Source organism: Aquila chrysaetos, chromosome 4 (genome assembly GCF_900496995.4).
Source record: "Aquila chrysaetos chrysaetos chromosome 4, bAquChr1.4, whole genome shotgun sequence".
NCBI lineage: Eukaryota > Metazoa > Chordata > Aves > Accipitriformes > Accipitridae > Aquila > Aquila chrysaetos.
The window spans coordinates 23,754,031-23,773,894 of NC_044007.1; the positions used below are offsets into that span (position 1 = coordinate 23,754,031).

The following is a 19,864-nucleotide window of genomic DNA, read 5'->3' on the forward strand; positions in this document are numbered from 1 at the left end:
GTTGTTTGCTTGGAGATTTTTTCTGAAGCTGAGATTACTACACTGAGTTACATTGGTCATACGGGGTTCAAGGGGAGAATTGCCTGTGAGTGAAACAGTTTGCAAAGCCTGTAGACTTCTTATTTGTTGGTATTCTCAAGTCCTTGTTGATCCTATTTATTGTGCTAAATTGATAATGTACGAATCCCAAGCTTCAAGGCTCCTGCCAAATGTGACTTATTTTTTCTTAACATCTTGAGGTATAATTTTGCTCTGGAGTTTTCCCTCTCTATCTTCAAAGGATCAAAATTTGGATCAACTAGAGAGAGAATGATACACTTAGTCTTTGGTTAGTGTATTTTACTTGTCTGTAAAAAGCCAAAGCACTTGCCAAATGTGGGGTAAGAAAGACATTTCTCAGTATATTAGATTGGCACACGTAATTTTTTCCCCTTCCTTTATAGTGTAGGGTATCATCTATTCCTTAACATAGGCATCTTCACCGAAGAGATTCCTCGTTATTGCAATGACCTAGAATATTGGTGGTGCCATAAACCTCTCTCATTATTGTCCTGTGAAACACTGTAGGATTTTACAGCACTTGGCTTCTGTGGGAAAGGTTTTAAGTTTGCTACAAAGTATTGAACAGGGGTTTTTTTTTGTGGCTTGTAGTGTGTGGGAATGGTTAGATTGTGTGTTTTGCTCCGAAGTTCCTCACATACTGAAAGGGAAATGGATTGACTGATCCTCTCTCCTGTACTGTAACTGGGAAAAATGTTTCCTACAAGAAATCAGGTTAATTTTTTTTGTGTTCCCATTTGAATTTTGTCATAACATTGTCACTCTTATTTTTGTGGTGGGGCATGAGTTAAGAAGGTCAAGACTTACCTCTTCTTTTATTATGCTTACAAAAACATTCTGATTTATCATTCTAGTTTTCTTAAGTAAGCAAGTGAAATAAGCTTCTCCAGAAAGCGTATTTAACTATTCTAAAATGCTTTTATATGATAGTTTGATGAGCTCCTCTATCTGGTAGAATTTGGGATTTGTACAGAATCATAGAGTACTCAGGCTGCAAGGGGGTTTGGGGAGGTCTGTAGTCCAGCTTCCTGCTCAAAGCAGGATCAGTGCTTTAGTATTGAGACCAGATTTTTTGGCACTTTGTCCAGTTGGTCTTGAAAACCTCCAACAACTGATTCCATAGCCTGTCTGGACAGCCAGTGCTAATCATCCCACAATTACCTTTTTTCTTATATCTGAGACATCTGTTGTTTCAGTGTACGACCGTGGTCTCTTTTACTCCCACCATGCACCTCCGTGAAAAGCCTGGCTCTACCTTCTCAGTAACCTCCTGTAAGTACTGTAAGACTGCTGCTAGGTCCTCCCAGAGCTGTCTCTTCTTCAGGCTAAACAAGCCCGTTTCCCTTAGCCTCTCCTCACAGGGCAAGGGCTCCAGCCTCTGACCATCTCAGTGGTCTTCTGCTGGCCCCACTCAAATATATGAACATTCTTCTTGTACTGGGGACCCAAAACTGGATGCAGTATTCCAGATGCAGTCTTACTAGTGTCAGGTAAAGAGGATTACTGGCTACTCTCTGACTGATACAGGAAGTATGCATGCCTCTTGATATTCTTGGGGATAGGTAACTACCTCTTGGTCCAAACCCCAAAAGTCTGGACTAGAACCACCTTTTTCAGTCAAGTATGTATTGTATGAAGCCTTAATCTTCTTATCCCCTCAGTGTATGTTCTTTTGTTTCATTAGTATATTTGTCTTATAAATTATTTGTATTCAGACTCCTAAAATAGCAGTACACTTTACATTTTAAAAATTGTCACTAGCATCTGTTTCATTACATTAAAGTTGCCGTATGTTTTCTGTTCAGTTAACTAAAATATGCACTGAAAAACCTAGATCTAGAGTAAGTTACAAAGGATTAAGTAAAAGTAGATGTGCGTGATAAGCTAATGTTGTCTTTGCTTAGTTTTCAAGTTGAACAATATGGAACTGAAATAATCTGGTCATGTCTAATCACGTAGCCCTATATTATGGAATTTGCACTCTGTTTGCTGTTCTGCAAGCAAGAGCATTTCAAATCCCGAGAGACCAAAGCACCTTGTTTTTTAGTGTACTTTCTTCTGTTGTTTTTTTTAAAAACATGGAAAAATAAATAAGGAATAATATATTTGGAGGTTATTAAGGTTGCACAGCTAGTCACTTAAAAGCTGGTAGCAGCCCAAATTAGGTTTGAAAGTAAATGAAATGTACACATTGCAAATTGGGAGAAGGTCTGAATGAAGTATAGAGAAATCTACTACACATAAAAGGCTCTTTAAAATGTGGTTCAGTACATCTGGAGAAAACCCACTAAAATCTGCAGAGTACCCTGGAGAGAATTAATGCCGAAAGAGGCACAAGGTGTCAGAGAACAAAAACCAAGCTGTGATTTCAACTGCAGTTAGGTAAGTAAACAGACTAATGCAATTCAATGCATGGCTCTGAGCAGTGACAGTCTGATGTCATAGGCACTAATCATACACTTAAAGCTCTCACACGCTATGTGCTTTGCCAGGCTAGGCCTCCACACTAAGACATTATGGGATAAGTAGGGAATGTTGTAACCATATGTTGCAGCCACGTGGTTTGATCCTGGGCATTGCTCTATAAGACCTTGATCAACAAGAAGGCTTCAAACAGAAGCAACAAAATAGCTGACACTGATGTGGTTACTTTGGACTTCTATAGGTGTGAAGAATAATAAAATTGATCTGTAATGTATTTCTATATTATATGTAGCATGTATTCAGCTTATGTAGTATGTGTATGAATTTTATCTATGTATGTATATATGTGATATATGAAAAAGTTCAAGGAAATGAAAAATACAGTGCTTGAAAAAATAATCTTATTAAGTGCATGGGAACGACAACTGTACAAACACCAGGTGGGATCCTGTCTGGAACAAAGCCAAAAAGAATTTTGGCATTGGGTCTGGATATGGCCAAGATTTTCTTCAGTTTTTAAATACAACATGCCTTCTTGTCTTCCAGCTCAGTGTGGAGATGCTTATATGCTCTGGTTGTATATAATCTCATATTCATAACTGTCTCAGTATATCCCCCATTACTTCTGTAAGATCCATCCATATTTTCCCCCTTCATTTCAAGTAAGAGAATTTGAAAGATAGTCTTTTAGGGAAATACCTAATACCAGAGCTCAAAAGATGAAACATGGCTCTGTTTTAACATGTACACATGTAGTGGTTTTTTTGGAGTTGATAAAAGTTACAATTACATAACTGAAGTTGAAGTTTGGTCTACCTCATGTATTATACAGTGTCTGACTGAATTAGTGATGTATAATAAAACTTACTACAGTCCATAGGTTTTGGTAGGTGTTTGACCTACAAGTAACAATATGGTGAAAAGCCTTTCCTACATATGGAAATCTTCAGATTCATCCTCCTCAAATGCAACCCACATTTAAAAGGTTAGCTTCATTGCTATTCTTTTCAAGCCTTGATTGCTTGCGGTAATGAATGGGAGAACAACGCTGGAGATGTGATCCTGTAGGTAAGTAGTCCCCTTCAGAACAGTTACTGAAGTCACTGTAAATTATATATTCTAGACATCTGTATACTGGATCTAATATTTGCATGTGAAAAAGAATGGTCTGTGATCTAGAATGAGTTAAATTCTTGACAATTAAGCATAGCTGAAACAAAAAGTACAATTGCTTTGGAAACCTATACAGCGAAGAGACTAATGAACAAGAATACAGAAAAATTACTATTCCAGGCCCTGAACATAAACTACAGCAGGCAAGAGAAAGAAGCCTCGTAATACCAGCTTGCATTCTGTAGGATGCTTCTATACTTTAAAAAGTAACTTTCTTAAATGAAAGCGTTCCCTTATTACAATGCTATAAACTTTCCAAAAAGTAACTTTCTTAAATGAAAGCGTTCCCTTATTACAATGCTATAAACTTTCCAAACTTCTTTTGTAGACTTTTGCCCAGCCGGTTAAGTTTAACTCTGACTTTGGGGTTTTTGAAGTAGTTAATGATGCCCCACAATGCCTGGAAAGCCAGCTGAAAAAAATTCTACATGATCAGAAACCTCCAAACCCCATTTATGATGTTCTAAGGAAAGCAAAGAATGACGGGCAGCTCTCCAAAATGCACAGCGCTTCTCCAACCTTCAATATTGATCCAAATTACAACACTATGGTAAGCATCTTATAGCCCCTGAGTTTATATTTAGATCTTACTGTAGAGATACTGGCAGTAGTTATTGTTGTGTTTGGCTTGGTAGCTTGGGAAAAATGTTAATTTATGTTAGGAAAACATAACGATGGGCCAAATTATGCCCTGCAACACACATGTGTCTAGCAGACAAGTGAATGGAATTACAGATGTACATCCTGTAGCACAAAATTTTGAAGATTCTGCAGGGCAGGATTCAGTTGTGTGGTCTGAATACTTTTTAATATTAAAAGAAAAAATATTATGACAACAGTTACTTTACTAGTGATCCCTGGAATGTGCAAATTGACTGAAACTAATGCATCTCAGTCTTTCCTTATTAATTAATTTCCTTGTGTGGCTATGAGCTCATCTGTGGTCTGGCAACACATAAGTCTCTCTTCCATTAATTCCCAACGGATTTACATGGTTAGCATCAATTGAAATGGCCAGAGAAAATAATCTTTGGCAACAAGAAAACTAAATTAATGGAAAGATAGGTTAGATTTTAGAAAAAAATTCTTGTATCAGACACTATCAATTTTGGTATTCTTACCTGTTTACTTTCAGGGCTTTCTTCAGCACCAAATTAGGCAGGTTAAAATCAGGAGTTGAAGCACTGTATGCACCTAAGAGAATACAAGACAGTATAATTTGTTGTTGGAGTTTACCTTTAAACAACAGCTTTGGAGGAGAAAAAATATTTCACCAGGATACTTGGTTTATTCCTTTCTTGCTTACTTTGCATTGGTGTGACTGATGTGACTTCAGTTCATTTCATTCAAGGCCAGTCTAAGGTCTTGCTACATTTTTAGAGGCGGCTGCTCTAAATTATGTCATAGCTGGAAAGCTGAGAGAAAAGCAGGGAGTTGTAACAGACTGCTGCTTTGCCCAGTGTAAGCGTAATGATTTTCAGAAAGGAAAACAGTGTTGAGAGAGGTCAAAAGGCAATGGTATTTAACAAAATGATAGTAATGTGGAATTGCAATTATCTGCATCTAAACTGGACAAATGCTGCAATACGACAAGGCTCACAGACATCCCTACCATGTTAAATAATTATTTTCACAAATACTTTGCTTGAGAGCACAAAAGCAGAAGAGCTATTCTCAATTTCTTATTTGCTTTCCGGATTCAACTGAGGAAATGTTGTGTGCTTGTACAAGTGTAGCTAACATTGCTCTCTGGGATAACCTCACATCATTGCAACTGTAGGTGGCCTTACTTGACAAGTTCAAAGCCATTTCACTATTACTTACATCTTTCATGTGGTTTGGAGCAACAGACCTATATTATTTAAGAATATGTTTCTTTCTCTGGGCCATTTTCCATAGATAGGAAGCATTATGGCCTTTTGAGGAGCAGTATGCCTCGATACACTTTCTTCACCTTTTGTGGGGAAAGGGTGATGTTTCTTCTTATTTTTGACTCCTCCTTTACTGGACAGGTAACACAGATGCCTCATCTGGTTCAGCTTGGCATCTCAAGGCTGAGCTGGAACAAAATGGCCTGCAAAACAGCATGCCAAAAATTGTTACTGCAACTACACAAGGTAAAAGAGTCCGCTTCATTCATTGTCCTATACTATGAACCAGAAGTCAACCCAGACCAAATGCATCAAGCAGTTCAGTTCAAATCAAACAGAATTTGATCTTTCAGGCATCGGGTGATGCTGCCTCCTTTGCTTTGACTGCTTTCTTCACACTGACTGAAGAGATTGACAGTTGCTTTGAATGTTACATTGCTACAAAAAGTCACCTTGAGTGGCCATCACTGGCACATTACTAATGAAAATGAGCTATGATTGGAGAATCCTAGTAGGCCTTTCAGGCTACAACCTGAATTTAAACACATTTTGCCTATGAAATACTTCCAGTGGTATTTTTCTCTGTATTTTACTTCCCCCTCAGACTGTTACAAGTTTACATATTCTCTGCATGTGTGCATGCACACTTGCAAATTATTGATACAGAGGTAAGTATCTTCTTATCAACAGTCAAAATCAACTTGGTGTAAAATATATTAAGAAAGAAACCTGCGGAATTGGGTAGAATTGATCACAGCTATGGAAAGAAACTGGCTGGCATCCCACATACCTTACTTCAGAGAAACCCCAGTTCAGCAAAGCACTTAAGTATGTGTTTAACTTTAATCAAGGGAAGTTAAACACATGCTTAAACTTAAACACGTGCTAAAAGCTTTGCTGGATTAGGTCCCAGCAAGGCCTAAGGCTGACTGGGTAAGGAAGCTAACCAAGGTAACAAAACCCATCAGATTAAATGTAGCATCTTTCTCTGGGGAAGGGGAAAGCATAGAGATTCTTTCCTTTCTGATAGTATCTATAATTTTGTGTACCAACCATGTACAGACGTGAACATATTATGAATCACTTAGATAAAAAACTGTGCTGTGAGTCTGTAAATACATAAATATTAAACGCCAAAATAAAGAGACAATCTGTATTTCAAAAAAGCTTGTCAGTTACCAAAAAGAGGCATACACTGTGTGGTTGGGAGTAATTAGTCTTCATCTCCACAAATTACATTGTATGAGCCACTGCCAACATAAGCTTTCCATATTTTGAAATATTTTCTTCTCTCTAAATGAAACCACCCACTTTCTGAGTAATTCAGATTTTTTTAATCCTCTACAGATATATATGAGGCAGAAATAACCCTTGTCCCTAATGGAATATTAGCTCATGGAAAGAAAATTTAAAATGTAATCTACATTAACTGATTATTTGATATAGCAAGTAGCATCCATCTTTGCCCAAACTTCACCTGTTTTATGGACAAGTGAAGTTGCTGCATTCCTCCGAATCATCAGTCTCACCTTCACTAAAAGGAAAAATGCACCTCAGATAAATAAAACAGGTCATCCCCTAAGAGTGGAAAAAGTATGCTCCTAAAAAAAATATTAAAAAGTGTGCTGTGTGTAATTTCTAAGGGAAACAGCTATGGATCACTGTAGCCAATAGTCAGAGATCTTGCTGTCTGTGGAAGACCCCAGGCATGGTTTTTTGGTTAGCTGGCTCTGGGTAGCTCACTGCTCAACACCTCCCTTTCACTCCCCAAACCACTCTTTGGAAGCACCTCCCTTTCTGCTTTCGTGATGTATTGAGGCTTAGACCGCCTGAGAAGAAATCTGTTAGGGGCCCGATTCATTCATAATGCACTTAGGCTTCCACTATGAGTTACTGTGTACAATGCTCCAACATAAAAGTGGGAAAAATGATAACTGATTGGCTTTTTATTTGTTTGATTTTGTTTTTAATATCCACAGGTGTCTCATTCTGGGAGTATAATTTAATTTAAGTGTTCCTTATTCTTCAAATTCTTGAGGAAAAATGTAATAGTGATTACTTATAAAATGTGATAAAGTCAGAAAAATCAACAATTTCCTATTGCAGAAAATTTATGAGCATCTAATTTGCATTTGTTATTGTACAGTAAAAGCATGATTCATACACACATTATTTCTGAAGAAAAACCACCCATGATTTGTTAAAAAAGTTCTACTTTTATAGGTGAAATCAGATTTTGAGCTTTTTAGCTGTTAATAGGAAAGTAAATGAACTCAATTGTCCCAGCATGATTAAGGCTAAACTGGAAAACAAAGGTGATGTTCACTGTATATTTGTCTTCCTGAGACAATGCTTCTGTAGAAGGGGGATGGAGAGAATCAGTTACACGGCAAACGAAAGAAGAAAGTCAAGAATACTGCAAATATTTGGCATTTCTTTTTTAATAGTGTCTTGATCGAGAACAAGCAATTCAGTGGATTAAGAAAGAAAGGCTTCCAGCATTTCTAGAAAGCGACTGTTACTTTGAATACAGGTATTGCAATCTTTTATGCTGTGTCTCAGTTTTAAATTTGTATATTTTTCTCTTCTGTTCAATTCATCTTGACAGTGCTCTCGATATGTTTTCTTCCATCTCTAGTTCTGTTTGTTTAATTTTAGCATTTTAGTGATCTGGATAAAGTAAAATCAGTGACCTTTTTTTCACTCAGCGTTCTGTAATTTTCCTTGACCATGAATTACATACTGTATTACACCATTACAAAGAGAGTAAGAGTAGGGTTTACTGATTTCTGAATCTCTGTTCCACAGAGATATCATGGTAGCAATGCATCTTTCTCTAACCAATATGTAAGCTATATAAGTGGAAGTTATGAATCTATGGAATCTATTTGGAAAAAAACAGCCAGTCCTTTTTAATTCAATCATTAGTTTTGTGTCTTTGGGCCCACTGTCAGGCTTCCTTTTGCAAGGTTCTCTGTGGGATGCTGTGGCATAGTTGGATGATTTACTGTTACACACTTGCTATATTTTTCCAGATGTCCTTTCAGCAGATGTTCGGGAGGTTCAGTGTGGTTTTTGGAGGATGTGCCTCTACATCCCTTACGGTTGTGTCTAGATGCTGATAATTGTAGTGTGTTTCAGGGGTCCTAAAAGGAGAGGCAGCCTGGCAGTATGGTTCACAAAACTCATGTTTGTTCATTGTAATGACAGACTAGGTACTGGGGTATAGATTTCTACATTAAAAATTTCAAAATGTTTTTCACTTTCAATATCCTGAAGACTGCACTTTAAATTCAAGGGGAAATCTGTGCAAAGAACAAGCAAACCATGAAAGAGTGCTCCATTTTACCTTTAGAAGCAGCCTGCTTTACACATATCTGGGTGTCATGAAACATTAACTTTGATCTTCTGCTATAGCAAAGTATTTCTTTGATCAAGAAGAGTTATCTAAGAGAATTACATAAAACTAACTTTAAGCATGTACCTAATTTCTACTGACATCAGTGGTTTAAGTTGCTTTTCTGAATCAGGATCAAGATAAGCTGAGATGCTAAAAGTGAAACTTGCACTTAAAGATGTAGATAGCCCAACCGTAGAATGAAATCATATTTGCCCTCATATAGTGGGGACAAACGAAACTGGGCATTCACTCTTGGTCGTAGGCTCAGGCATAGGCTTTGTCTTCCCTTCACATGCACCTTGGTTGATTTTGTACTGCTTTCTGACTTAACTAAGTTCTGCCCCAGTTCCTGAGCCCAGAGCATCCTTATTATCATCACATGGTTCTAAGATTGCCTTTCCTGAACATCGTGAGGTTCACACTAACACAAGGTAGCACTGGAGTGCTGTTCGGTACTATAAAGTCCTCATACAGCAGCCAGCTGAACACAATAGTGCCAGCTGTCTTGTTATCATCTGAAAGTGCAATTAGTATGATCATGGCTGTGGCATTGCTGCTGGAAGATTGCTTGTATCAGGAACAGGAAATGTAGTGTCTGGTGGTGATACAGGGCTTCTACAATCAGGGAGAATAGCTCCATTTTAGTGACCAAAATGTTTGAGGGCTTCTTGGCAGGGCTTGGGACTGCACAGATACATGCAAGATCATCCTGACAGAAATCAGTTTTACTGGTACAGCTTGATAATGCAAAGCAGGCCACCATATGTAAAGCTGCTGGACTATGGAATGGCAGTACTGGCATTTACATATGTGACAGCAGGTGAAGGGTGAAATAATAAAGTAGATCATAAAGTTCTCTGTAGCAATTTATTTTTAGATTGATCATGCTTTTTATTGCCTATTCTGGGGAAAAAAATCAACTCTTTCTCTGATTAAAAGCTAAAATTAACTGTTTTCTTGTCTCAACATTCAATTTCAGGCTAGCTAAATTGATATCACAGGTCGAATGGAGCAAGACTGGCATTAATTTCATTATAGATAGTGACTACTATCCCTGGATAAGGAAGCAAGACCCAAGTTCTCCTCCTCCTGAGGAGGATGACACTTCGTTGACTGTGAAGAAGTTCTACATATCGCTTGGCCAGGTAAAATAAACATGTTTCATTCACCAAGATTGAATGCTTTGGGTTAAATTATTGTAACTGAGGTCACAACCTAATTGGACAACTGACTCTCTGAATATCCCTTACTTTCAAAGCTCTTTGTACTACAGAAGAAGGTTGATGGGTTGTAAATCCATCTTAAACAGAAGCTGTGTTACGAGTATGGTCTGCTACTGTCATACAGCTCTCTTCACTGGGAACTATCATTACAGAAATCTACACAGACTGCACAAAATGACTATGGACACTAAGCCCTCTGCTCTCAGAAACACTGCAATAAATAGAGAAATTTGAATTATTTTATGACATTTATTTTCCTAGGCTACAGTTTCTCAAACAAAGGATTGGTTTACACTAGCAAAACGAAGTGAATCCATGAAAACTACAGATTCATTTTTGCATCCTGTAGCTTCTAGCCAAATTCAAGATAATCAGTGTTTGCCTGGGCAGCATGAAAGAGACCATTCCTTAAGTGAAAAAGATAGCGTTCTGGGTAAGTAACAGGGGCTCAGCCATAGTATTTATAACACAACTCTGACTAGGTGGAAAGAAAAGGCATTCCAAGGAATTGCTGCTAACTCCACTTACTACCTTCTGAGCATCATATGGTATCTTAGGCTTCAGATGGGGATTTGTTTCTTTCCATAGCCACAACATTAAGTGAAAATTTGAGCTAGTAGCCAAGTAATTTTATGATAGTAGAAGTCTCTTTTCTTACATATTTCTGTCTAGTAGATATCTGTAGGTTTCAGCTAAGGGTTGTTTTTTTTTTTTTTTTTTATTTGATATGTTTTGAAAGACTTTCTTGTCTGGATTCTTTGGGTATTTGATAATGTATGATTTGTGTTGCAGCAATCTTCTTAGGGTATTTATGTTGGGCACTTAAAGGCCTTTTGGCTGCCAATTTTCATGAATCTTACAGAACATAATCATTTGTGACACTCCTGTCTATCTGTCAAATTTAACTGAAATTGTTCAGCAGGTTTCAAAGGTACTGGCAGAGAACATACAGGTGCACATATGGACATACCTGATTGCATAGCCTTGCTTCTGCTCTGTAGGCAGTAGCAAGATGAACAAAGAAGTCTCAGCTCATATGTTAGGAGTTTTCTGTCCCCCATTCTCAGAGGAAAAAGCAGCCATTCCACTTTGAGACTTGAACTGCTCGGACCTTGGAGTCTGATGGATGAATGGAAAACTGGAAGACATGGTAACTCCAGAAGTCTGTCTTCTTCCCCAAACCCCAGGAAGTATATTGCTGATGCATGGATTATTAATGAAGTTATACAAGTTGCACTTGTTTGCAGCTCATGACTCTACCACTAATTTTTGCAGTGCTTTGACCAGAGAGGTCACAAATGCACCATTCTTGCAGAGCGTTGTAATGTAATGTAGCTCTGTATTGCAGTGGGCTGGGCATAGGCCTATGGAAAGCCCCTCTGTCCTCTTCTTTTACTGCAGTTGTCCTGCAGTCAACCAACAGCATTTTGCCTCAATGAGTATTTTACATCTTCTTACTGAAAACTTTATTTTATAATATAGACTTTCATTTTGCATGTGCTTACTACTCTTCTTTATGCTTATTTCATGGGAAATCCAGCATTATTTCAGTCAGAAAACTTTTTTTAGGCACAGTATTCACCCGGTGTAGGGGTCAGGCACTGGGAGCAATAAAAGGCATCAGCCAAGTTTCTCAGAGCAACCCTGCAGTTAGAAAGAGTTCAATAGCTGAAGGTATTTGCTTGGACAATCCAGTTTGAATTCCTTGCTCACTGCTTCAGTTGGATCAGGGTTATCAATTAATGTCTTGAGCAAAACCCTGAGCCACTTGGCTTTTGATTACCCAAGAGCTGTGCATCTCTCCCCCTAACTGCCTCAGGTCCTGTGAAATTTCTTCATGTTTCAATTTCACAAAACTGTGTTGAGAAGCTGTAATTTTTCTTTGTCAAGTGAAAGCATTTGAAATAGCTTAGAAATAAGAAAAGACATTTTAAATCACACTGATTTTTATATTATAGTCAACATATTGTGCCATATGTACTTACACACAAAATTATGTAAGTGCAGAGCAGGGAATCTCTATGCTGTGTTCCTAATCCAAGCGTCTGTCTGTGACTGGCCAACATTGGTTAGACGTGGCTTATTTTCAGAGGAAGATGGAAAGAATGTCTAACTGCCATTGCCATTTATTGACTAGGCCACCACAGAGGGCTACACAGGCTGATAATATTACAAATGTGAATTTAGTGGATCTGAGAGATTTAGCCCTTTTCTATCACAGCCTAATGTAGTGCTTTGTGCTCAGAGGTTATAGCAGTCTCCTCACTGACAAATGTTTTGCCTCAGTGATACAATAGAGTATGAAAGCCTACATCTTAGCGTTAGGGAAATATGAAGATACAGTTTATTCTATCATTTAAACACTGGGTTGATATGAAGATATTGTAGACCCAGAATTGAATTATGACTTTGTTTTTTTCTTACTTTCACTTAGATTCTGCTGCTGTTCACAATATCTGTAGTTATTCTGCTCAGTTTTACAGGACTGACTTGTACAGTAACAGCAGCATTAATCTAACTAAGCAGTACGTATAGTCAACGTCATCTTTCCTAACATGCTCCAGAAGTACTCGATTTGATAAAAATCTGGCAGAAGTAGAAAAGACATTTGAGCAAGTTAAAGCAGTAAGTTCCTTTCTCAGCAGACCAGGATGGCAGGGCATGCTTAACAGCATGGTGATGACAAGGAGTTGGGTAAAAGGAATTAAGTAGAGAAGTGTAGACCAAAAAAACAGGGCTGCTCACTGTTCTGAATTTGTTAGTTATGAAACATCTCTAAATGGAAAGGAGCCATTTCTGGGTAGCAGACTGGACTGCAGGATTGTTAAATGTTTCCAGAGCCCTTAACATAATCATTTGTTTTGTCATCCTTCTATGCCTGTCAAGATTTTACCCAACTGACAGAGGCCTGTTAGATATTTTAGTCTTTTGCAGTTATCAACGTAAGTAGACAAAGAATTGTCACTTACTAGCTTCCCCAGGCATTAAAAAACCCCAGTCCTGCTACATACTGTGACTTTGATCAAACTATGACAAAACGCTCAGGAAGAAACCAGGCCTTGCAGAACAACAAGGTGGTTTAACAAGCACTAAGGAGCTGGGATGCTCAGCTGAGTAAACAAGAGAATTGGCTCCAGAGGGAGTTGTTCCTGAACTCTGCTGCTCTGCTGGAATTCAACAGGGAATGAGTTTCTGAGTCATGGGGCTGAGTTTCTAGCCAGATAGCAACAGCAGAAGCACCTCTGCTATTCCCTGCTCTGCAGCGTGACATGGTCTGATTGTTCTGCAGCAGCATAATATACATATGTTGCATTTTTTAACTTGAAAATGTTGATATGCAAGAGAACAGTCCTGAAACAAAAGGGTGTTCAATGATCTTTTCTGATTTAATGCAGAAGCAGCTTCCTGGTCTAAGGAATGCCACCCACAGAGTTTCCTTTCCCCTTCATGGACAACATCAGCAAAAGCTGACATTATTAGGGAGAGATCCAGAGAGGCTGAGGAGGGTTCTTCTGTGGCCGTTGCTGAACCTCCTTCCTACGCTCAGTTAAGAGTTTATCTAGACCCAAAACAGGACAGTGCAGCAAAAGAAGAAAATGGACAGCAAAGCACAACTTTTCAGACACCAGAAGAATTCATACCAGCTTATACTCAATTTGTAATGAAGGAACCCCTTTCAGAATGGTCCCACCAGCCAGCTGCTGACATTGAGAATGATGTGGATTTCCACAAACAGCCTGAAGTGTTTATACATGAGTTAGCAAATAATGAATTTGCCCGTGGTACTGCAGAGTCACTCTTTTCCCAAAGTTCTTCTCCATTTACTGTCTTGGACTCCAAGGGAGATGTAAGAGAACGAGATACTGAAGAAGTAAGCTTAAGATCAAGTTCTGAAAGTGATGGGGCAGACAGTAGGGCTGCCTGGTGTATTAGTCACGGGACTTACGACACCGGCACCAGACACGAGTTTGAAAGATTCAAGAAGTTCATTAAAGGAACACTTGGGGAGAGGTACTGGTGGCTCTGGATGGATATTGAAAGACTAAAGGCTCTTAAGGACACAACAAGGCAGCAAAGGTACTTCATATTATTTAACAGTTATTCCCATTGTTTTAATACTTGTAACACAGCTAGATCAATGCATGTTTTGAGATTTCAGAATAAAGTGTAATGTTTGAATAGAACAGACACAATTAAAGTAATCGTGAGTGTCCTGACAAGGTAAGTCAGGAATGACTCTGCTAAACCTTATAAAACTCTTTTTGCAGAGTCATGTTTGCAAAGCTTACATGAAGTCAGAATCACTGTAGTATTAAGGCTTTGTTAGAGAGAGATTTGAAAAACAGATGGCGACAGAAAGAAAAAAAAGAATAAAAGAACTTAAATGCACAAGTAGGGCATTCAGTATGACAAACTGCTTAAATGAAAGGCTCTGCTGGATTCAGATTGTCTATTCTAGGGCACCGTACATTTTATCTTATACACAACCTGTCTCTAATTTGCAGAAAAATTGTTTTGGCTTCTGCCACTTGCAATTAAAAACATGTTGCATGACAGCAGTTTAGCCAGTAGGATGAACTGTACTTGGTTCTGTACAGCATCTGATACATGCTTATTTGACTGTTTTTGTTGACTCAAGGCAACTCAGTAAGATGAAAAAACTGTATCTGCTGAGCAGTGGAGACTATTTCCTCAGTTCAGAAGTGTTACTCAGACTTGATCTACTGCATGGAGATCAGTGGAATATAAGGCATTTAAGACAGATTCAGCCTGAAGTAGTGAAACCTCTACTTCTTTACTGGTATGAAAAAATGAACATGAACTAAGATTCTATTGTTTAACAAATTTCCCTTTTCTTTGATAAGCCTATTAGGTTTATTTCATCTCACTTATCCCATTGCAATTATGGGAAGCAATGTCATCGTAAATACTAGCAGATGTTGCCTCTGAATTTTTAGTTGAGCCTAAACTACACTGCAGTCTGCTGGGAAGCTGGGTAATCTGCCTTACTGAGTCCTTGTTATTTTACTGCCAGAGCATCTGAGCTACTTTGTGTATAGCTGCCTTGGATACCATTCAACTAAACTTTAGACTGCAAGGTAGAGAAACCCCTCCAGGCAAAGCAGGTTAATTCTGTCTTAACCTATTCCCCATATTGCCCTTCTCAAGTTTCTGAGGATGCTCTGTGTATACATCTATGTGGAATTTGACCCTGAGACTTTACTGTTCAATGTCTGTCATACAAAATGTCTTTTGCATTTTGACAGCTTAAGCGAGGATAAAAATTCTAACTTGTTTCCAAAACATAAGCTAAATTTTTGAAGGTCTTCTCACCTCCCCAAGGGGGATGAACAAATTGCAAGCATAAACAAATACCTGCAGTTGTGAACTTTGCTGCGGAGCCTCATGAGAGTTGTGGTCTATGTCTTGTGACCTACAATCCTTTCCTATCTTTTGCTGCAGGATGGATGGGGCATATCCTACTGCAGACTCATACAAAGGCTACTATAATGGTGCAGAATTTGCAAACTAAGTTTATTTATGTGTAGCTTGGTTTTAGATTTGGAAGAGTGCAATGTCTAAACATACCTTTAACGCTAACTGCTTTTTAATTCCAGGTGCATATAGCACCATATCTTGATACAGTAAACGCCATCATGGCGGGGGGGGGGGGGGGGGAAGGGGGAAGGCAGCCAAGTAGCCTAGTATATCATGTTCTGGGAAAGTTCTACTTACTAGGTTTTTTTTTTCCTAGGGGTCCCAGATTTTGTGTCACTCATTCAACAGCAATAGAAACCGCCAGTGCAAAACTGAAGCTCTGGCACACATGCCACGACAGACCAAGGGTGGACATTGATCCTTTTCCACAAATAGTATCATTGCTACCATTGACACTTAAGTCTTGCACACCCAGGATACCACCTTCACTTCCTCAGGTAGGTAGGATCACAACATTGAAAAACAAAGCCTTGTCCCATCAAAAAAAAAGATAAAACTCCTTGAACTTAATAGAACAAGAATATGGTACTCGGTTGTTAGGAAGTCAAGTTTTAGCAAAGGTGGTCTGTTGCAGATGGTTATGTATAAAAATGCAACAAAATTTTACTATACTTTATGGAACAGGTTGCTATAAATTGCGTCAAATTATCTTCTCAGTTACATCCTGGCTATTTCATAAGTCTTTTGGATAGATATTTTAGCTCAAAATTCTCAGAACTGCAAAATTAAGGATCTAGCAGCACAGATTCTGCCCTTCAACCAGCCTTAACTTAATTCAGACTAATTCTTACAACTTCACTGCAGTAACCTTGAATCTACCCCTCATGTTTGAAAAAAGGGCAGAGTTCAGCTCATTTTCTATCACCACAGTCCTCAATCAGTTACATGAGATTTTTGCTTTCTACAGAGGGTCATGAGCCACACAACACAGACCTTTTCACAGCATGTAGCTTGCAGGTGGCCAGTTCAGTTTTGACTCTTTTCTTCCTTGAAAGCCTGAATTTGAGAGGTAACTGCAATGAAAGCTGCAGGTTTTCAGCAACACAGTGTTAAGCCTCAGGACAGAAGGTACTTGGAGAATGTGAATTGAGACTGTGGTTCCAGTGTGAAGAATTGGATGGGCTATGCCAGAGATCTGTTCACACACACCTCTGTTACTTTCAATTGGATAGTTTTAGGCTACAATTATATTTTTTAAAAAGCTAATTCATGGAGATAACAGAGGAAAAACAGTGGGACAGATTTCCTGTTCAGAAGAAGCTGGGTTCAGGAGCCAGATTCCTATTGATCACAGCAGGAATGGGAGCCAGAAGCAGCTGCCTCTTACAGAGACCAGTTCTGGCTTCACAAGGTGTGCTAGTGACCCAGGACTAGCTGTAGGTCAGGCAGACAGGATCCTAACTCTGCAGGTTTTCCAGCCCCTGTTGAGTTCAGCACTTGAAGAAAACTATGACCTGGCACCCATGAACCTCACAGAATCATCTGATGGACTGTTTCTTGCTGGTTTTTCTTTTTTCTTCTGAGAGAAATCGGGACTTTTGCATCTTCCAGCCTCACTGTGCTTGCAAGAGCTTAGAAAGAGCAGCAGCTCTGGGTGAATTTCTGAGGGCACTCTGAATGCAACTGGCATCTCCAAGAAGTCATAGCATGATTTTGTTCAAAATAAGTCAGTGATGCTGTGGCAGAATGCCCCCTTTCTTTCCTAGTCTGAGTGATTGTATCTGTCTTACAGTGAGCTACTTAAGGTAATCTTCCTGAAGTTTCACAAAACACGTTCACATACTCTTCACCTGATATCCTTTGTAATTCTGTACAAAATGCATGTAACAAACTTCTACCTGTTAAAGATGTAGTTTTTAAGCTATAGTGGTTATTAAGGTGTGCTGAAAAATCTTGCAAGATGTTTAGAGAAGATATTTGCAATTTGCGGTTTTATATATTGTGATTGACAAGGAAAAATAGTTGTGAAAACCCCCTTGAATGTTTTTGAGTAGTTAATGAGAACATGTTGAGATAACAGGAAGGTGGAAAAATAATCAGAATTGCCTTATTTTTCTGTTATGTCTTCTAGAAAAGTAGAACAAGCTCACCAACAACTTTATTAAAACGAGCTACTCCAAATTTCTCTTTGAGGAGGTCATCAGGATTATCACCTACCCTGCCATCAAGTCAGAGCCCCCGAAGGGATGACATTTCTCGCAGTAGAAAGTGGTAAGTACAAAAGTCCATTGTACATCTTCCTGCACATCAATATACCTCAAATATTTATGAAAGGCTTTTAGATCCTACTGTTTTCGTGAATACTTTTCTTTAATACAATAATCTGCTTAGTGAAGCACAGTTATGGTACAGATTGTGTGCATGGAGAATTCCTCCCTGGCTGATCAGTTTCTCACTTGTGCCACAACACAAAAGCGTTTATTTCTCCAAATACAAGTGTTTTACCGTCTCTTGTGTAATAGTTGGTATTCTCTACTTACATTCATATTCTTTTAACCTGTCTCAAGCACTTGCCCTCAAAGATACGCTGTGCCAGTGATTTCCACAGGGCCACATGAAAATTCCTCTACATTTTTTACATTTATTATACATTTGAACTCCATGTACTTTTTCCTCTACTATTCACTATGTCATTCTACCTCTCTCATGCCCCTTCTTAGTTGTCTATTTTATAAGTAGTCCTAGTTTTTTCTTAAATATGTATTGAAAATTTTGTTTGTTTGTGAATCCAGGCCAAAGTCAGTGAGCAGAGACATGATTCATTGCTTAGCTTTGGATGACGCCAAAGACGCAAAATACCAGGGTCATAGAAAGTACACCTATGCTGAGCTGCTCCCGGTAAGTACTACTAGGAAATATTAGTTGTTTTGAATCATGGGTTAAAACACTTTATTCTGTGGTATTAAAGGGGAAGTAGTCAATGATGGGGAGAAATTGGTTTGATTATATGAATGCCAATGCCTTATGCAGAGGTACAATTAGAATGTCAGTATTTTCTGTGTGGTATCTGTCACCTATTTGATAGGAAATCACGGCACATATAGAGGTTTATTTTCACTAGAAAGTGTTGATCTTCTCCATGGTGACCATATGTTCAGTAGGCTGTTATAGAAAACTCACTGGATAAATCCTTCAGCTGAATTGTTGCCTGGGAAAGTATACCAGACTTACAGTGAAAACTGAATCTGCCCTAGAAAGTCATTAAAATAGTAAAATTCATAAAAGGAAAATGCTTCACTTGTACAATTCCTCTTTATTGCTTGTGTACTTCATTTTTTTCTTTGTTGAATTATTGTCTGCTAAGCAGGCCCTCAATTCAGCAAACCTCAGGAGGGACAGGCTGCACAGAAGAGCCTTTTCTCAATCACTGTGAAAATACTGACAAATTGAACATATGAGGTATCAAGATCTGGCAATTTAAAATATATCCAAAACCTTTCGCATTTTTGGAATGGTCTTGAAACAGCCTCCTGTTTCACAGAGGTATTGATACCCATGGCCTCACAACTAAGAAAAACCCCAAACATATTATGAAATCTGGGCCTGTTTACATATCCAGGTCACATCATTGTTGATCACTTCAGCACATGATTGATTGTTTTTCACATCAAAATCATATTTTGTTTATTACTTCACTGCAATCGTTTTACTTCTTTGTTAATTTTGACAGAAGAAAAGGCTAGTCTTTGCAATCAGGGGACGTTTGCAGTTAGAAATGTATATTCAGGAAACGTTCACACCATGAACTATTAGTTTTTATACACCTTCATCATGCAGAGTTTCCCTCTGGCTGAGGGAGGAAAACTGTATCCATTTACACTTACAGGGCTAGACTGGAACCTACAGTCAGGACCCCAAAATTTGCCATCACAAATATGATGCAAAGGGGAATGCAGGGATTCATAGTTTAAATTCATACTGGGGAGGGGGATCTTCCTACTCTGCTTCAGAAGTCTGGCTTCCTCCTGCCCTTCTCCATCCCTGTTACTGTTTAGAAGGAAGCTGGTTGTCAGCCACCATACTCATCTGCTCCCACTTCTGCTATCAGAGACAGCAAGTCAGCCAAAGTTTCTCCCTTGTAATCATCAGAAGCTAATTTACTACTTTGTAACCTCCTCTAGCTTCTCTGTAAGCATTGTCAAAATGGACGTATTCTTCCTCAAATGCTCCAGAAGCTAGCCACAGTAAAGAGCATGGATTTCTTGCCCCCTAAA

At 38.6% G+C, this 19,864-nt stretch overlaps 1 protein-coding gene across 1 annotated transcript in view; it reads left to right on the forward strand.

Annotated features, from left to right (window-relative positions):
• The window catches only part of RGS22 (regulator of G protein signaling 22), a 70,326-nt gene that overhangs the window by 8,248 nt on the left and 42,214 nt on the right, over positions 1-19,864 (forward strand). The window contains exons 4-12 of the mRNA XM_041123218.1: positions 3,986-4,207; positions 7,976-8,061; positions 9,908-10,073; positions 10,413-10,584; positions 13,547-14,228; positions 14,791-14,952; positions 15,907-16,087; positions 17,722-17,861; positions 18,383-18,488. Coding sequence (XP_040979152.1) covers positions 3,986-4,207; positions 7,976-8,061; positions 9,908-10,073; positions 10,413-10,584; positions 13,547-14,228; positions 14,791-14,952; positions 15,907-16,087; positions 17,722-17,861; positions 18,383-18,488 — 1,917 coding nt within the window. The remainder of the gene's footprint in view (positions 1-3,985; positions 4,208-7,975; positions 8,062-9,907; positions 10,074-10,412; positions 10,585-13,546; positions 14,229-14,790; positions 14,953-15,906; positions 16,088-17,721; positions 17,862-18,382; positions 18,489-19,864) is intronic.